Genomic DNA, 18,012 nt, shown 5'->3' with positions numbered 1-18,012 from the left:
TGGTGTCAGGCAAAATTGGCAGCTCTTCTACAAGGAATGTGCTTCCTCAATGGGGGCTTTGCAAACTGCTGCATTTTTTGGCTCTGGCTTCACGTGAACTAGGATAGACACTGCTGCAATGCAAGAGACTTTCTGTCTGCAAAGAAAGGCCATAGACTGCTGCCAAAAAAAGCCCTTTTCAGTCCCGTCCTACTGCCACTGAATTGCCGTTGAAACAGATCAGTCATGTTTCAAGCAATTTTTTGCTTATTACTGCAACCATAGTTGCAACCTTCAAACAGAGAGAGGCCGGTGTGGTCAGAGGGCTGCCCAGGAGTTTCTGTAAAAAGGGTTGCATTGTCTTGGAATAAAAGGAGGAATAACATTTCTCATCCTCGATTGAAGTGCGTACAAGAGAAGCTGGTAATTCTGATTGGAACTCGCGCCCTGTAAGTCCTTATTACAGCAGTAAAGATGCTACATTTTTATACGCTTTAAAGTTCAGTCCTTTCAGTGATGATCATCCACTCACCGCAGATGCAAAACAGTCAAGTTTTCTTTTGACTACGGTCATAGAATCATAGAATGTCCTGAGTTGGAAGGGACCCACAAGGATCATCGAGTCCAACTGACGTCCCTGCACAGGACAAGCCCAAAATTCACACCATGTGTCTGAGGTGTACGATGCTCCTACACCTCCCTCTATTGCATGTTGCAAAATCCTTATGGGTTTTATCCAGTGACTGGTGCCTGTGGCGATGGGGAGGAGCAGCATGATATGAGGTGTGCTGTGACATCTAATGGTATCCCATCTGTGGCCATGCTTTCTAAGGAGATGGAGTAGGTCATCTCCTGGGGCTTAAGATGACTGGATTCAGTAGAGATATTCACAGTGACCTTGGCTACCTCTCTTAACTCTTCTGGGCCAATCTCAACCTTAGAGGTTGTCTCCCGTTTTCCACAAAGTAGGCTGAATTTTTGCAAGTGCTGTGGAGGTATTAATTTGAGATGGTGCCTGAAAGATTACTTGAGTCATGTTGTACTTGGAGTTTCATGAAGAAGTGCTATGAGAACTGAGAAGAGCAATGAAGCTGTGGAAGGAGGTTTCTCAAAAGCATCTGTGACAGTTGCACTGCCTTGTGACTCAGGATTCTTATCTACTTCTGATCTCTCATCCTGCTGTTTACAGGCATTTGATTTTGCAAACGCATTCCTTGCACCTGTAATTATTGCCCTGCAGAGCGAGGCTAGCTACAGGAATCATCTCTTTACGTGCTCTCATTTCTAAACTGCTAAGATAAGGAGAGCAAAACAATGATGCTTGGAGGAAGAGCCGTTTGTTTCAGGCTGCTCTGGATAATCACCAGCCTGGTTTTGCCATAAGCATGTTCGATACATCATCACCACAGCATGGTAGGTCTTTAGATGAGATCAAGCAGTGGTTTCTAGCATTCAGTTCCTGAGATGGTTTGATGTATATGGGCTCTCAACTGTTTTTAGTCCTGTTCGCCTGCTGGGACCTGCTGCGATTCTTGCTTCCACAGAGATTCTTATAGACCCCCATTGTATTCATTCTTCTTACTTCTCACATTCATCACTCTGATAAGTGTTAACTTGTTTTCCCTCTGATATAAGACAATGAGTGGTCTCATTCATTTGAAAGGTGGTTTATTTTTGCAGGTATCAGGTTTGGATTGGGAAAGTCCAGCTGAGATCAAAGAGATACTTGCATAGGAGGAGCAATGGTTTATATGCTGCCTCTTGCTGAAGAAGAGCAAAATTAATCTCTCTTGATCCCTGAAGTCTGAACCCATTGAAGTCTAACAGAGTCTTTCCACCAGCTTCTGTGGCCCCAGGATCATGTTCTAAATGAGTTGCTTTGAGTCACTAGAAGCCTGATTTCAGCTTTGGTGGGCTGGAAAATGTAACCTACTGTATGGACTGTGCTATTCATAAGCGTGCAGCCCTGTGTGTATGCTAGTTGTGGATGCCTGCGAGAAGAATAAAGTCATTTTCTGCAGTTGTGGGGGTGGAGGAGGGAATTGGAATTACAGTCCTTCCCTGCAATCCTGGTATCGTGACATCCACACAGGCAGCTGTTGGGAGCTGACCCGTTTCTGAAGCTTCAAATTAAGGTTAGGTATTTTTGGTGCTGTTTCTTCTGGTATCATCCCTGACACATAAATGCCCCGTCTACCAGGCCTGACCAGCAGTAACTGACCTCAGTTTAAATTTTCTGAACTGGGCCACTGAAGCAGATGGGCAAGTGTAGCAAGGCTGTGATTTAGCGCAGTAGAGGTTCCTTAAGCTTAGAATCAGCAGCATCCTGGAAACTTGAGAGAAGCCAGTTATGAATGTGTTTGACACCAAACACTCACAGTTCATTGTTTAATTATATCGGTGGCATCTAATATTGTAAAAAAATACTACCTGTTTTCTTACAGTTTATGAAAAAAAGCTATTGTTTCTTGAAGTGATTCTTGCCTTCCCTGGGTTGCTGTGCATTGTAGCTGGGCAAAACAGCAGCTAGCAAAAACATTCAAGTCAACACAGCATGATGAAGGTATTTTCCATACCCTACTGGTCCTAAATCAGACCCAAAGGGAATTAACTTGGAGTAGACAGTATAAGACGAAGTGTGAAAACTGCCAGTTGGTAGTCTCATCTAGAGCCATTACTGACTGATCTGGAGTCATTAAAGAGTTTTACAGTCAAGCTAGTGAAGATTAATACAGCTTGAGAGCAGCAACATGTTTTTCAATTAATAGTTAGCAACATAAACCTTTGCAGTGTAAATTATGCTTTATTTATAAATCCTCTAACATATATTCAGCTGAGGAAGGGTCATCTCATGGCTAAAGATGGGGAAATAAAAAGGTGGTGGCTCTTTCCTGGTCTTATACAAATGTTCTTTGTGATCTTGGGGGCGGTAGCACTGAAACTAGGTGTGCTTCAGAGGCTTTGCCCTATGAAACCAAAATATTAACGCTTTCTGAGTTCAGTGGTGCCTTCTGTGACTCACGTGGGTACTATGGGCACATGCAGCATGGAAGTGCCAGAAGTAAAGGGGATGGAGCATTGCTCCAGTTAAATTGTCTCTATGTCACACTCTTTGGTGCTGTGCTGAGGAGTCACAGCCTGGTTTGCAGCTCGGCAGTGGCAATTCCCAGCTTTGCTGCCCATCTCCCCCATGGCTCCTCAGCTCCGGGGAGCGATGGAGTTGGGAAGCGGAGGAGTCTCCAAAGAGGAGGAACGGCCTCAGCTGGGTTTTCCGTGCTTTTCCCACACACCATCATTCTTGCGTAGCACTTCCTCCCTCCACATAATACTCTGTTATTTCCTCCCTGGAACAGACTCAGGCCACTGCTGCTAATTAGCCCACGATGAACTTTAACATGAACAAAAGCAAGCAATTAAATGCCTGTTGCTTCAGTGTGAGCCCTGTCAGAGAAGAGACTTGTTGGTGGCAGAGCTGAGTAGCACCTCCTCAGAAGGAAAACAGACCCATTAGCCTGGCTGAGCCATCGGTGCTGGGGACTGGTGTGTCTGGGTGGCTCGTTGTGGGTGTACAGGGATATCTTCAGCATGGCAGGTTTTCCTGAGGCTGGCTGAGATGCCTTGAGTCTTCAGTGCCATGTGATACAAAGATCTCTGTGGTGACCACCCAAACCAGACAGCTTAAGAAGCTACTGAACTATGAATTAGGTATATGCTTGGTTTTTTGGTGAGTTTTTTTTTGTTGTTGTTTTATATGTGTGTCTTTTTTGGGTGACGCACATGAAGGTTTTTAAATCATTACAGACAGAGAAATCAGGAGGAGGCTTGGAAAGAACAACAAGAGATAAGAGAGTCTTTGCTAGATCCAAATCCAGATGACATTTGAATGATGTTTGCAGGAACTCAAGATTCAGGTGTTGCTAGCTGCTTTTGAGTAATCTCAGCCCTAATGCTCAAATTCCCTCCAGGCTTTTCCTTACTCAAGCAAACACTCCTAAAGGAAGAAGAACAGATATTTACATGGGATTTTACTGGTGTCTGAACAGACTAAGGCAAGTTGGAGCCTTTTTTGTGGGACCCACTTTCTTTTCAAAACTAGAGGAAGGGTTCAAGCTGGAAAACTATGAATTATTTCTGGTCAGAAAAAAAGCAGAAGATCTTGGAAAATTCAGAATGAATGCGTGTCCTCTTTTGAAAAGCCAACAGTTGTCTCTGTTGCTGTTGTAGCTCTCCAGCAGCTGCTCACAGAACTTGAAGATTTTCTGAGGATACTGGACAAGGAGAACTTGAGCAGCACTGCTCTTGTGAAGAAGAGCTTCCTTTCCGACCTTCTGCGGGTCTACACCAAGTCCAGCGGTACGGGCAAGGGAAACCGAGGACAGGGTGGTGGGGTCCCGTGGGAACTGCTGCAGGGTCTTGAAGCAACATTTTCTTGGAGGCTGGTGGGAAGGGGAGACATGAAAATTAGAAGGAGAAAATAAGATTATTTTTGCAGTGACCTCTAATTGTTTATGTAAAATTACTATACTTATGTGTCCAGCTTTACAAGCAAAGGATTCCCAAGATTCCTGATACTTTCTGTTTTCCTTATTAAACCTTAAGTTTATTTAATCCACTTTGTAAGATACACAGGATGTACTGTTTGGCCAAGTTAATGTTTAAGGAGAAATTTTAACTTATGGAATTTCCTGACTAGAAAGCATTTAATTTTTCTGCTTTTTATTAGTGCTTGGGGTTTTTTTCTGCACATTGCCTCAACCAACATGCTCTCCCCAAAATGTGCTCAGCAGAGACACTTTTGACATCTGTCTTTGTGGAAAAACTTAGCAACGTGAAAGCAATGGGTGCGTAAAGAGTTCGCTCTTCCCTTTGGTTGCAGGTGGCGATGAGGAATATATTTATATGAACAAAGTGACCATCCACAAGCAGCAGGGTGACCAGGAGAAACAAGACAAAGGTAAGGAGCTGAAGATTAATGGCTGATCCATATCTAACAGGGTGATGAAGGCACACATGGTTAGAGCTTTGCTTTACTGGCAGCTCTGAGGACTGAGGCAGCTGATGGTCTGGAAGGACTGCCATTTTCATTACATTCCTTTGGAAATCATGGTCCTTGCCAACACTGTGAGGTTATTCCTGGAAGTAGCACTTTGGAGGGCGTTATTTTGGGATAAAAATGTTGCCTTCTAAGGCTTGCAGCTCCAGTGCCTGAAATATTTAAGGCAGCCCGTATGTTTCCTTTGGCCACAAAACAAGCCACTTCACCTCTTTGAGACCTTGAAAGCGTGTGTCTTCTCTAGTGTGTCGCTCTGCACTAGCCCAGAGGGTCTGAGCATCACAACCTCGCGAGGCGAGTTCCCGAGCACGCCCTTGCCACCTGTAGGGGCACAGCACCTTCATCTCCCCAGGGACACGAGAGTTCTGCGGTGTATGAGCCAAGAAATTAAACCGAGATAAAACATTCATTTCCAATTTAGATTTCCCGGGTTTTGAACCTGTAGTGTGGCGAAGAACATAATTATCTAAAAACGTCCTTGCTTTTTGAAGTTCATCACAAAGGCTCTGTTGATAGTTGCATGGAGTGAGATTATTACTGACACACATCTCCTTAATGCACACGTAGTCAGATGCTGACCCTATCACAAAGTTTCCAAACCTAGTAGACGAGAGAAGAGGACACGTCAGTGCAGCCTGCTGTTGACATGCTGGTCCTGCGATAGTTGGGACAGCTCCACTTCCAGAGTTGTTTGGTTTGGTTTTACCCAGACAGGGCCTTCTGGGTGATGCTGTGATGCTCCACAACAGGATTGCACAGCCTCCCAGTAGCTCCTGGCAGCTGAGCAGCAACAAAAACATCTCTTTATATAAGTTATTTATTTAAGGCTTGCCCTGATACACTATGCTGAAACACAGGGGCAAATTTCAAACCATTTATTTTTAGAGTTGGTTCTTTTATTTCAGATTTTTCCCTATCAAGGCCATAAGCCGACCCACTCAGTTGCTCTCTGTGGGACCCAGAGCTTCACTCGTTCACTGTTTTCCACAACCTCCCTATTCCAAGTAAAACTTCTGAGTTATTTGGAAATGGTGAAGTCAGTGAGACACACGTATGGGACCTCAGCCACAGCTGCAGCTGGGTGTACAGCCCTGATCCTGCCTTTGACTGCACGGAGGGCTCGGTGCCTGCCTGGTCAGTGGTGGGACATGCAGGTTTGGGTTTAGCAGATGGAGGGGGCTGTAGTACCCACTGATGCTAGGGGGTGTGATTGGGATCCCCCAGGGATTATGCAGCTCCCTTCACCCCTTTTATGCCCTGCAGCTCTGTGCATTTCCTTTCACCAAAATCCTTCGGCGGGATGTGGTGACCACACTTTTGTGGCTGAGGTCAATGGGACCTCTTATGCCCTGCAGAGTTTCTTCACCACTGTAGCTGTGCTTGGGCGTGCTCTAGCAGCACAGGGTGAAATGCTTTCTGAAGCAATAATACATCAGCTCCAAAAATCCCCCCTCCAAACCTTAGAACATGCTATTTCTGCAAAAAACATATTTTACTCACTATTTCCAATTCCGTCAGCAATGATTTAAGCTGAACAGTGTGCTGCTTTTGGCCTTTTTATGGCGCAGAAATGGAATCCACTGTAGTGAGTGATGAAGGCACCATCATTTACTTGATCTCATATACTTGAGAAACACAGAGAGTCTCTGCCCTGCAAGTCCATGGGGCTCTTCACTGAGCCAAATGCCATCTGCCCCTGGCAGTCAGCACAGAAGGACCGAGGTGCAGGAGTCTGGGAGGTGGAACTGATGCACAGTGCAGGGCTCCTGGTGGTCACTACAGTCTTCTTAGCCCATGTTCCAGGAGGGATTCCCTTTTACAAATAACAGAGAGCACAGATAAACAACAGTTCGCACAGCTGTGAATTTCAGCAGGCTTTTTGCCTGCTTTTTCTTCTTCCTCTCTTCTGAATTCTCTCCAAGTTCCAGGTTTTAGAGAGACATCTTTATCAGAAGACACCTGCAAAGTGGTAATGCTTATCTAGGAAAAAAATACTCTTTCTGTCCCACCCCAATAAGGAAACAGTCTGTGATTTGTGGTGCTGATGTGTGTAGCAGGAGAAGAAAGGGGTGTGTACAGCACACACTGTGTGGGCTCTCCATACAGGAATCCTGCATTAGGTGCTTGTGCCCATATGCTGGACACAGCAACAGCTGCCCTCTGCAACCTCAGAACAGAAAACCCTGTAACATCTCCTAGCAGTCTTGTCAGGATGAAGGTTAAAGCGGTGGTTCTTCCATCACAGAGCCTGAAAATCAAAGCTCTCTCCCATCCTGCTCTGTTCCTCAGCTGGAGTAGGTAGGCAGGTTTCCAGCAGGGTGAGGACCGAAGCTGTGGTCTCCATCCTGCGCTCCAAAGTTGGTGGGAGGAGGAGGAACCGCTGGTACAGAAACCAAACAGCATTTTCCGGGCATGGTGGGGTGCAGTGAGGTGATTGCTAGGTTTGTTGGAGAGTCGAGAACAGATGGCCACTGTTTGCAAAGGGTTTGGCAGTGGTTTTTGCTGCTGCAATGATTTCTTTTCTATGGAGCTGAACATGGGAGGTTCTGCCTGACACAAGAGGATGCAAGTTGGCCTGTTTCTCTCCACTAAAAGGCCCCTGTGTGGACAACTGTGAGTGCAGAGATAATCCCTTTTTGGAGAGTAGCCCACTGTGGCTTTAGGAAGTCTCAACCTTGTTTCTGGTGTTGCCCAAAACATCAATGGCCTCAGCAGCTGCTGTTGATGGAAGGTGTCTGCCCTGAGAGTGCAATCTCCATGGTCCTTTACAGAAAAGGACAACCCACAGGAGCAGCCTGTAGATATGACTCTGGCAATATAATCATGAGCTGTTTCAGTGGGTGCATCTCCCCATTATCAGTCTTAGGCTCCCCTGCTTTACTCTGTTTGAACCTTACATGACATCCAGCAGCCCTACTTGCAGGGTGCAAAGAGCTGATTGGGGTCTTGGTGTCTATTTATCTATGGGTCTCCGTGTCTTCCTGACTTACAGAAGTTAGCTAGTGTTGGTGACCAGGAGACCTGCATCACAGGGAGCAATTTGTCACAAGAGACGCGTTTTGGGCTCTTGTGCCATTAGGCCAGGAGCGGTCTGCAGCCTGGCAGGGCAGAGCTGTCATCGTGGTTTCCAAGCCCCAGACGTGAACAAAGTAATGTGGTTTCCAGCTTCTATTTTTAAGGCCCAGAAATATGCAGCAAAGTTCCTGCCCATGTCTTCTGAGTGCAGCACTAACTGCTACTGGGCATTGCACGATGCCTTGGTGGTTTGTGTGTGTGCCTGAGGAATATGGCTGGAGCATCAGCAGGTGACTAAGGGAGCTGGAACATCAACTCATTGCAGATTTTGCACCTAATTCCCTTGCTTAATTTACTGGACTTGCAATATCTGGATTTCTTGGCCTCATTTCTCCTAGAGTATTTGGCAAGAGACACTCTGTAAAAGGGGACTTCCCCTCTGCACAGAATAATGCCTTCAAAGCCCTTCATTTTTCAGCCATTTGTGCCCTTCTCCCACTTGTTCCTGAGCATTGCTGCATTACACTGTCTTGGAGGTCGTGGGATTTGGGCACTTGTCTGAGGCCACCCAGGAGTTCTGTGGTGGGGAAAGAGGGACTGGACACAAGTGTTCTGAGCCTTCGACATACCCTCCAGCTACTGAATCACTCTGCATTCATCTGCTTGGAAAATCTGACTTTCCAGAGGCAGACACAGATTGCCTGGAGCAGTTCTGCTGCCATATGCCCTTTCACATGGTTGGCCTGGGCTGCTTCAAGAGCATCTCTTCCTTCAACAGCAATTAAATTACTGTTCTTGGCTGTCTTTGATAAAGCATCCTGCAGCCCAGCTAGGCAGCAACCTTTGCAGTTGGATCTGGGAACTGGGTGGTATTAGCTCCAGTTTTCTGGAAAAGCAGCAGAGGCAGGGACAGTCACTGTTGTATCTGCTCACAGCAGCAGGGATCACTGCTAGCAAGGACTAAAGTGCTGTGGATTTCCAGATCCCGTGTAGTATCTGCCCAAGCTGCTTCTCAAGACCCTTTAAAGTTTCAGCAGTGGGGTTGAACTTCACAGTTTTCCTTCCAGAGGGAAAAACATACCCAAAAAGCAGAGGCCAGTTCTTCTGCTGGGTCTCCAAGTGCCACATTCCTGGGTATGGCCTGAAATGACATGGTGGCCCTGCAGTGCTGCCTGTAATTGTCACTTTGCTTCCTACTGAAATAGCACCTCGCTGTTCCTGCACAGCGCTTTGCTGGGAAATGCCACATGCCATCAATATGATTGTATTTGTGCATTGCAGGGCTGGATCGGAGAAACTCCTTGACCAATGGAGACTCAGGACTGCATTCGTCCCCTCCTCAGAAGAGCCTGCCGGACCTCCCCCCTCCCAAGGTAGGTTTTGGAAATCCTTTGCTTTTCACTGCCTAGCCCTCAGTCTGGGGATCTGAACCCCTGGAGGCTTCTCTTTTGTTACATACTATGCAGCACGGCTAAATGGAGTGACCTCTGCCTGTCTATGTTAGTGAGGCAAGTAGTCCAGGTGAGCTTTATTTAAAAAATAATAATGATAAAATGAAGATTCAACTACGGACTCCCCAGTGTAGGAGTTTCCAGCTGTACATTTGGTCCTTGCGAACGCTGCAGGTCAGTGTGTGGCTGGTGTGGGCACTGTGGCTGTCTGGTGGCCCCGGCAGGGTGGCCATGCTATGGGATGGCTGGACATTCATAAACCCCTGCTGTCCCCAAAGCTCATGCACAAGTGGAGCAGGCAGCTGAAGGAGCCTTCGGCTTTCCATGCACGTGCAGGAGAAATGTGTAAAACAGGCTGTATTCCCTGCCAGGGAAGCCTACACACGTCACACGGTAATCCAAGCTCAGAAAAGGAATAGAATTGAGGTTTTCAAAGAAACAAAGGTGAGGTTGGCTCTTAACTGTTGCTTTGGAAATCTCCACCAAGTTGTAAAGCAGCTATGCCCAGGCTGCTGGCATGAGCTTAAAAAAGCCAGAAATCCTTCAGCTGCGGGGTGGTGAGGCGATCCTGGTCAGCACCAGGGTCTTCCTCACTGGCAGAGCCTTGCATGGTTTGGTCATTAGCAGAGAAGATCAGGTTTGCTTCGTGGTGTTGTCTGTGCATTGGGTGACTGTGCCAGGCGTTACACCAGTTGTACAGCCCACAGGTCTGCAAGGAGGAGTTGCCAGCACTGTAGATTTTTTCATAGGGCAGCTATAAATCTGGTCAGGCTCCAGTATAAATGTAGCCAGGGTCCAGTTCAACGCCATCAGCTTTCAGTGGGATTTTGTCTCCATGCCAGCAAGTCAGCCAGACTGTCCTTAAGAGGCACGGGTCATCCTAGAGACCCTGGATGTTGCTGCTCAGTAGCTGATCTGACGTGGGAATTGCTGTAGCTGGGATTTCGGGATGTGAAAGGAAAGGAGGGCAGGGAGTATACATGGGGAGGAGGGGGAGGAGTGGTGCATCCATGGAGGAGGATCTGCTCCTTTCCCAGAAAGGAGGACACAGGGTGAGGCCCCAGGACTTCTGCCCAGGGGGCTCTGTGGCTCAGCTGGAGTTAGCTGGAGGAGCTGGGAAAGCAAGGAGATAGGATGGGATGCTGCCAACAAACCCTCGGACACAGTGCGGTTGCCTGCTGGGAGCTGCTCCAGCCGCTGGGAGCTGCTCCAGCCCCGGGGGGCCCTGCCCACGCAGCGTCTGGGGATTCAGTGCTGGAGCTGGAGTTGCCTGGGAGCAGTGACCAGAGAGGGATTGCTGTTTGGCTTTGGGTTTCTGAAGGCTGGAGGAGGTGGTGGCCGTGGCAGGGAGGTGGACAGGAGCATGGGGGTGCAGTGGAATGAAGGCATGACTGGGGAAGCAGCAGCCGGGTGTCCCCAGGACTTCTGTGCTTGTGCTTGGTGCATCTCAGCTTTCTGATAGGGCAATCAGGAAGCTAAATGAGGGAATTTAAGAAAAAATAGTCTTGGATGTTAGCTGAGATGGGTGCCTAAGCCATCCATCTTCTCCCAGGCCTGTGCTGGGAACTACCTTCTCCCACCTGCTCACCACTGGAGCTGACCTCCCAAGTACCTTCTTGCTGTGGGCATCTCATGTCAGTCGGCTGTTGGCAGCAAAGATACCTGAGATTAGTTCAAGGAGTGGGGCTGAGGAGAACTTTAATGTGGTCCCAGTTAGAGTGTGGAAATTGCGGCTGAGGGGAAATGAACTTTGTGTCTGTGTTTGCTGGTCCTGGCGCAGCAAGAGCCACGGCCACCTGGGCGGTGGAGGAGAGAGCACAGCTCCTCACACGGAAACAGGGAGAATTATATGAGAATATATCTGGTTTAGCTCTGTGGAGTTTTCTGTGGTTTGGCGGTGCCAAGGCTGTGGTGTTGCTCTACATTTGCCTTTGAGGCACAGGAGAAATTTGGTGATAAAGCTCTGTACAGCAGATTGTCCCTGGTATTTACTGACACCAGCAATCAATGGGCAACCCAACAGGGGCAGCCTAGCTGAATCCCACTAATTTATTTGGATTTGTCCCAAGGCAACCTTGAAACAATGAGTCCTGTAAGCTGTGGCTCAGACACTGGTGACCTTTCATCTGTGGTGGCCCTGGCAGCTCTGCTGTTTTCCAGAGCCATCCACTGAGAAGGTCATGCAGCACGGATGCAGATGCCCAAGAAGGTTTTATTTATGTGCTCCATTGTGCCGTAATGCAAGAGGCAAATGTTCTGTGAGGGCCATTCTGGGTTAGGTAATGCAGCATGTACCCTTTGACTTAAGCTAGAGACAAAACAACTCCACGCCTTTAAGGAAAGAGAAGAGGAAAAAAATAGCTTCTGTGGCAGCTGAGGTGCAGTCCCACCTAGTCCCTGTTGGCTCCCATTGTCTGTAGGAAACAAAATGGAGCAATCACTTCCCCTCCACTTTCCCTGACACTTGTGGGATACTGTCAAATAAACCCACAGCATTTCTTTGCGTAGGCAATTTGTGAGCTGGCTGCATGCAGGAGGCCACCACAGATGGCAATTGCACACACATTTCCAGGCCAGGGAAGGGATTAAGTAAAGCTTTGGAGTGGCTGGGTTTGTTTTTCTTTCTTTAATTTAACACATTAAGACAAGTTCCTAAACCTGTAAGTGTCTGGAGGCAAGTGTTTTCCGGCAGTGTGTCCTACCTGGCTCTGGAAAGCAGCTCAGACTCTGTTGACAGCATTTGGCAGACCCACATAGGAAGGAGTTTTCATCCAGAACACTTGAAGTTTGTGAGGTTGGCAGAGCCATGGGCAGCTTGCCCATGTGCGAGCAGAGACACGTGATTTTGGCCGGTGTGGTCAGGGTACCCAGCTCCCACAGGCTCAGCAGCATCCCCCTTCATGGGCAGTTGCTGGCCAGAAAATCTTTTCCCTCAAAGCTTCCTTTCTGCTTCTGGGCAGCAGTACCTGTTGGAATATCCAGTGCAGGGTGCACAGCTTTGAACTTGCATTTTATGATGCTGGCATGACCTCCAAAGGGACTGATCCTGCCCTAGACTGCTCTGCAATGCTGGTGGCGCAGATGGCCCTTCTTCTCCAGTCCACCAGGAGCAATCACATGGGCTGGTGCTCAACAACCATGCATGATCTAAGACCTTCAACACTGCTGTCTCTGCAGAGAGGGACCTGCTCTTCTGCCTGTCCTCCTGGGACGAGTTGTGCTTTAGCCCTGCACACACTGAACCTCCCATCCAGGATTTGCACAGGTGTCCATCAGGAGCCAGTTGGAGGGGTGTGAGCCAGAGCATTCCGTTGTCAGATGACTGGGGGTGGTTTGACCTGGGCGAGGAGAGAGGACACCTCACTGGGGAACAGGGCGATGCTACTTGTTGGATCATGGTGCAAGAGGTGGGGTGCCATGTATTTTGGGCAGAGTACAAGCGGTGTGCTCATCCTACTGTGATCTCTGACTCTGCTGTCTCACATTCAACAGCCATGTGAATTACTTGAAAAGTAAAAAGTTTGTTCTTAGCTTCTCTCTTTATTTTCCCCCCTCCCTCATATTTCTCAAAGATCAAGGCATTGTTTTTCCTGCCAGCCCTTGCTTGTGTTTAGGGAGGGGCTTGGCAGGCACCGCAGGGATTTTCCAACACTTGGACTCTTTTCAAAGGCAGATTTTCCATCAGTGTTGTTCATCCATTTCCTTCATTTTTCGCTCAGAGCACAATTAAATATTCCTGATATAGTTCCTAAAGCAGAGATTTTTAGCTGTTGGTTTGCTGTCAGTCAGAACCTTGGAGATATGACCAGCGACTGCTCAGGTTATGCTCTTCAGTGTCAAACCAGGATTGCGCGAAATGTCTGACCTTCTGGTTCCATGTTGATGTTGGTGCAGCAGGCGGGAGTCCCAGTTCACGATAAGGCAAATGGGTTTGGATTGCTGCTTTTGAGGAAACACACGAGTTGATCTTCCCCGGGCTTCGAACAAAATTTTAAAAAAGAATATTTATGACATAATTATACGGTAGTTTCAAATGACTCCTTTATATTTGAACTAACTGTACTCTGGAATTGTCTGTCTTCCCTGTCATCTCAACCAGTTTGTATTAAAACCCTGGTGTGTGCATCTAAAAGGTGTCATCCACTAGGATGCACTTCAGTGCTAATAAAAAGGATGCCTCTTTGTTTTAAATTATCTGTTTTTACCTTAAATCATGATTCTGTTATTTATTTATTCTGCAGATTCCTGAAACGAAACAACCTCCGGTCCCCAAGATCGAATCCCCAGAGGGCTATTATGAAGAGGCTGAGCCGTATGATGTCTCTGTAAATGGTATATCACAGCTAACTCTCTGGGGCGTTTCGTGTGGGAAATGAAGGACTTGAGGTTTATGAGAATGAGTAAATGAAAGTGCGGGCATTTCTTACAGCTCATGTGATAACTTTGTTTTCTGATGCTGGTCACGCTTGATGTTACAGATCCAGTGCTAGATGGAAAGATTACTTGGGGTTTTTTTTTACTTTCCTGTAGAAATAAGTATTAATAGTATGTCTCGGTTAATGTAACATCACTGTAAAATACTATAAACCATTGTGGGTTCTATCTGTCTTGATGGTTTTCTGGCAGATAGGCTGTACTGAAACACAGGTTTCTACTCAGGAGTGGGTGGTGAAGCTGTGGTGGCTTGCATTCATGTCCTAGTGCTCTAATCATCCCTTTGGGGCTCAAAATCCATGACTCTGTTGGTCTGTTAGAAGTGATAACTGTTTTTATAATTGGCTGTTTATCTAGCTCTGTCTCCTGTGGCAGCTTAACCGTCTGTTAACTTGATTAAAAAGCCACACTTCGTGTGAGGGGACAGTGTGTGGGTTGCCTTTGCGCACGCTCGCTCGCCACTTTGGTTAGCACCTCCCAGCAATGTCCTCAGCAGTGTCACCGGTACCTGTCACCTGTGGGGCCTCCCACTTCGGGGGTAGACTGTCGCATGCAGGCTGAGCTCCCAGATTCTCACTTTTTAAGATATATTCCTGCATCCTTCCTTTGGTGAACATCCTTCATGAGAGATTACCTCCCTCTGATCTAATAGCAGAGCTGATCTTGTCATCACTTTACAATCCATTTAAGCCCAAATGAGACAGATTACATTGCTCTGCTGCAGAAGGGGATCTCTGCTCATCAGCCCTGACTGCAGCGGAGCAGGATGCACTGATGTACACGCTGTGGGGCAGAGCTCAGCGGGGAGAGTCAAGACAAGCAAAGAAGTGAGAGTTAAGGGTAAAAGATTAGGATCTAAACTCTTGGCTGTTGAATCTGAGCTGCTTATGAGAGAAGCTGAGTCCTCTCCAGCCCCAGTGTGCTCCTTGGCACCGCTTGCTGTGTTTGGGGGTTGGTGTATCCGAACAGCCCTCGCTGCCTGTGTGCACCTTGCGCTCCCGGACAAGTTGTAGCTCAGTGTGGGTCGCTGTTCTCACTGAGTCTTCGGGGTTACACTGCTAAACAAAAAAGGGGGATGTAGAAAGATCTTCATTTCCCTGAACCCTCCCGTTTTGACTGCAGCCATTTTACAGTGGTGAATGGGAAGATTACACCCAGCTCAGGTGGGAAAAGGTGCAGGCTCACCATGGCTGGGGTAGAACGTGCCATTTGGTGCAGAGGAGAGGTCCCCCCAGCTCTGCCGTGTGTAGGTGCCAGCTTGGTTTTGCTGACATGCTGTGGGTTGTTTGGCTGAGGGCAGGGCTGTGGTGTGTGGGGTGCAGGGGATTGAAACCCTCTTGAAGCTGGGGCAGCACAGGTCACTGCAGCCTTGTCCCTGCGGGTGTTTCCAGTTGCCTGCACTGTAAGATAAATGGACTCTTTTTTTTCCCTGTTGCACATTGGGAAAGAGGATAATGCACTAAGAGCCATGGCATGTAAAGACATACACCAGATTAGCTGGAGCCTGGCCATGGATCCGTGTGCTGGGAAACACAGGTTAAGTTATCCAGGCAGCTCCATGAACTCATGTTGTGTTCAGAGCCTTGGCTGGCAGGAGCGATAAGCACACACCCAGCTTAAACCTCTGCTTTTCGTTGGTAGCTTACTGCTCAAAGATGCAGTAATGCCCACCATCCACTGAAATCCAGGCCAGTCAGATGCCTAAGGGAGCAAGAGACCCTGTGAGCATGGTCAAAAAAAAAGAGAGAGAAAAAACCCATTTGATGGGGGTGCTGTCAAAACGGGGCAATCTGTGACTGCTACAAATAGCTGTTTGACCAGCAGTCTCAGGCTGTGGAGGGCTTGGGAGAGGCTGAAGCGTAGCATGCCATGCAGCGACAGAAGCTGAGGGTGCTCTGGTTCACGTCAAGAGATCAGGCTCCAAATCCAATGGCATATGGGGGAAACCTGCGGGTCTCAGTCCTGCCTGTTGGTTCCACAAGTACAAAACTGGGCTCCCCATCCCTTTTTCCCCTCTTGCTTTATCAGATGGTAATAGTACCCTGTACCTGTTCTATGTGGAATGATGCTCATTGCCGGTAACTGCTTTGAGACCTTGATGTGACTGCCATTGCTGAAGAGCGGTCTGGACATGCATGGCTTTTCCCTGGCCAAATATGTCAAAACCTGACCCCACTGACACCCCAAGCCCTCTGTGCTCACCCCCTTCTCCCCATAAGCTGGGTAGGGAAGGGGCTGATGGTCCAGGGAGCTGCTGGTGGTGTTTCTGGCAGAATTACAGTGTGAGCCTTGGAAAGCACCCGTGCATCTCCAAACAAATGGGCGGGGTGAAACCTAACAAAAAGAGGAACATCACTAAAATTAGTGGGTGCACTGCCAAGAAAGGACATCAAAGCAAGCCTCCAGATGGGCTGAGGAGATAGAGGATTCGTGCAGCAGCCGAGGTGGGACTGTGAGGCACTGTAACAAACTGTGGGTGAATTAATTAAAATGAAGCAGGCGGGCGAGACCTCTGGGTCTCGGGGTCCCACTTTCATCAGCAGGATTCCCAACTCTCCACTGGGAATGCCTCTGCCTTTCATTTTACAGCTCCGGCAAATGCTGCTGCTTCCCTTTCCTCCTGGGCTGAAATGTGTTAAACTGTCCACATCCTCGGCTGTGTTTGCATAATTGAAGGGTGCGATAAGAAATAGAATGAAAATGCAAGGGGCAACGTGACTGCCAACTGAGCAATAATTATTCCATCTGAAACAGCTCATCAGCCCTGGCTGATTTTAATTACGATGACGGTGGTTCTGTTTTAAAGGGAATTGCCTTTTTTGAGGGGACGGGTTGCAAACATTCCTGTTTGAAGTCTCACTGTACGGTGTGCTCCTCGCAGGCCAAGGGGGGAGCGTGGGGCTGAGCCGACTGACGCCCTTGTTCTTCACATCTGCTTATCTGTGGCTTTCTCTCTTTGTCTCCCTTTCTCTTTCCTTTTGACTGTGCAGGTCTTTTTGGTAGGCTTGCTGCGGCTGGACCCAGGCCAGGGTTGCAGGTTACTGAGGGCGTTATTTATGCCACAATAACGATGGGTATGGCATGCTTTCCAAACCTGAGGTGCTTTCTTTAAAAAACAACAACAGCAACAACAAAACCAAAACAAAACTCAGTTTTAGCAGAGGTGATCAGGTGCCTTCCCCTGGTATCGCACTTTATATGCATGGACGTTAACCACCTCTCCCTTCTCTCTGCCCATGCTTGATGTACACAAGGCGGCATTTTTGTGTGCCTTTCCCCATGCTCAAAATTATAACGAAGAGAACTTCCCTGGTCTTTATTCCCCCAGTTCTGGCCACTGATGTGGAGCTGATATGTGGTAATGCTGGCTGTGTTGACAAGTAGCTGTTCAGCGAATGTTGGAGGTTCTCTGCTCAGGGAGAGACAGCTCTGGGGTATGAGATGGTTGGAGCTTCCTGCATCGTGTTATTGATTTAGCTCCCTGAGTGGCTGTGGGAAGACAAACAGGAAAGCAGAGGTGGATTAGATGAAGACATCCGAGGACATGGCTGCCACTGATGTCACAGCAATGAGAGGATAAAACTGTGCTCTTTGTTGAAAGTGCCAGTAGGTGGAAATGGAGACATGGTACTGAAGTGCCTGAGAATGAATGCACAAGAATGACTTGGGATAGAGTGAACCTTAGCAATGATGACAGTGTTGTCTTGAGTCACCCAAACAAAACTTGTCCCAGTTTCCCAGCTACACACCCTGGAAAACACCTTTCCGTTGTAAGGCCGTAGCAGTGTCACCACACCAGCAATGGCTGCAGCTCTTCAAGCTCATCTCATGAGGCACTTGTGGTTGTGGTTGATGCACAAAAGAGAGGCAAGGGCTCCTGCTGAGAGAAAGGTGGCAGCCTGAGACCTAATGCCTAGGTGAGGGGCACCAGAGACACCCAAAAGGGGCCAGAGGGGCAGTTAGCGACAGCCTCATGTTGCTAAGGAGGAAGGTTTAGAAGATGAAGTTCCCTTAGGCATCCTTCTGCTGCATAAGGAAGGGTCCCTAGCCGTGCAGAGATTCAGCTTCTTGGTATTTCTA

The 18,012-nt window shown here is 47.9% G+C and overlaps 1 protein-coding gene across 21 annotated transcripts in view; it reads left to right on the top strand.

Moving 5' to 3' along the window:
* Window positions 1-18,012, top strand: part of AFAP1L2 (actin filament associated protein 1 like 2) — an 88,097-nt gene that overhangs the window by 56,499 nt on the left and 13,586 nt on the right. For 19 of the 21 annotated variants that reach the window (XM_082052484.1, XM_082052481.1, XM_082052482.1 and 16 more), the window contains 5 exons: window positions 4,204-4,332; window positions 4,856-4,933; window positions 9,329-9,420; window positions 13,740-13,830; window positions 16,923-17,006. In XM_082052484.1, coding sequence (XP_081908610.1) covers window positions 4,204-4,332; window positions 4,856-4,933; window positions 9,329-9,420; window positions 13,740-13,830; window positions 16,923-17,006 — 474 coding nt within the window. The remainder of the gene's footprint in view (window positions 1-4,203; window positions 4,333-4,855; window positions 4,934-9,328; window positions 9,421-13,739; window positions 13,831-16,922; window positions 17,007-18,012) is intronic. The other 2 variants (XM_082052487.1, XM_082052486.1) reach the window with 1 other exon arrangement.

Source organism: Streptopelia decaocto, assembly GCF_964273445.1.
Source record: "Streptopelia decaocto genome assembly, chromosome: 5".
NCBI classification, from domain to species: Eukaryota; Metazoa; Chordata; class Aves; order Columbiformes; family Columbidae; genus Streptopelia; species Streptopelia decaocto.
Note: the sequence above shows the minus strand (reverse complement) of the source record. Positions and strands in the feature narration are given on the sequence as shown.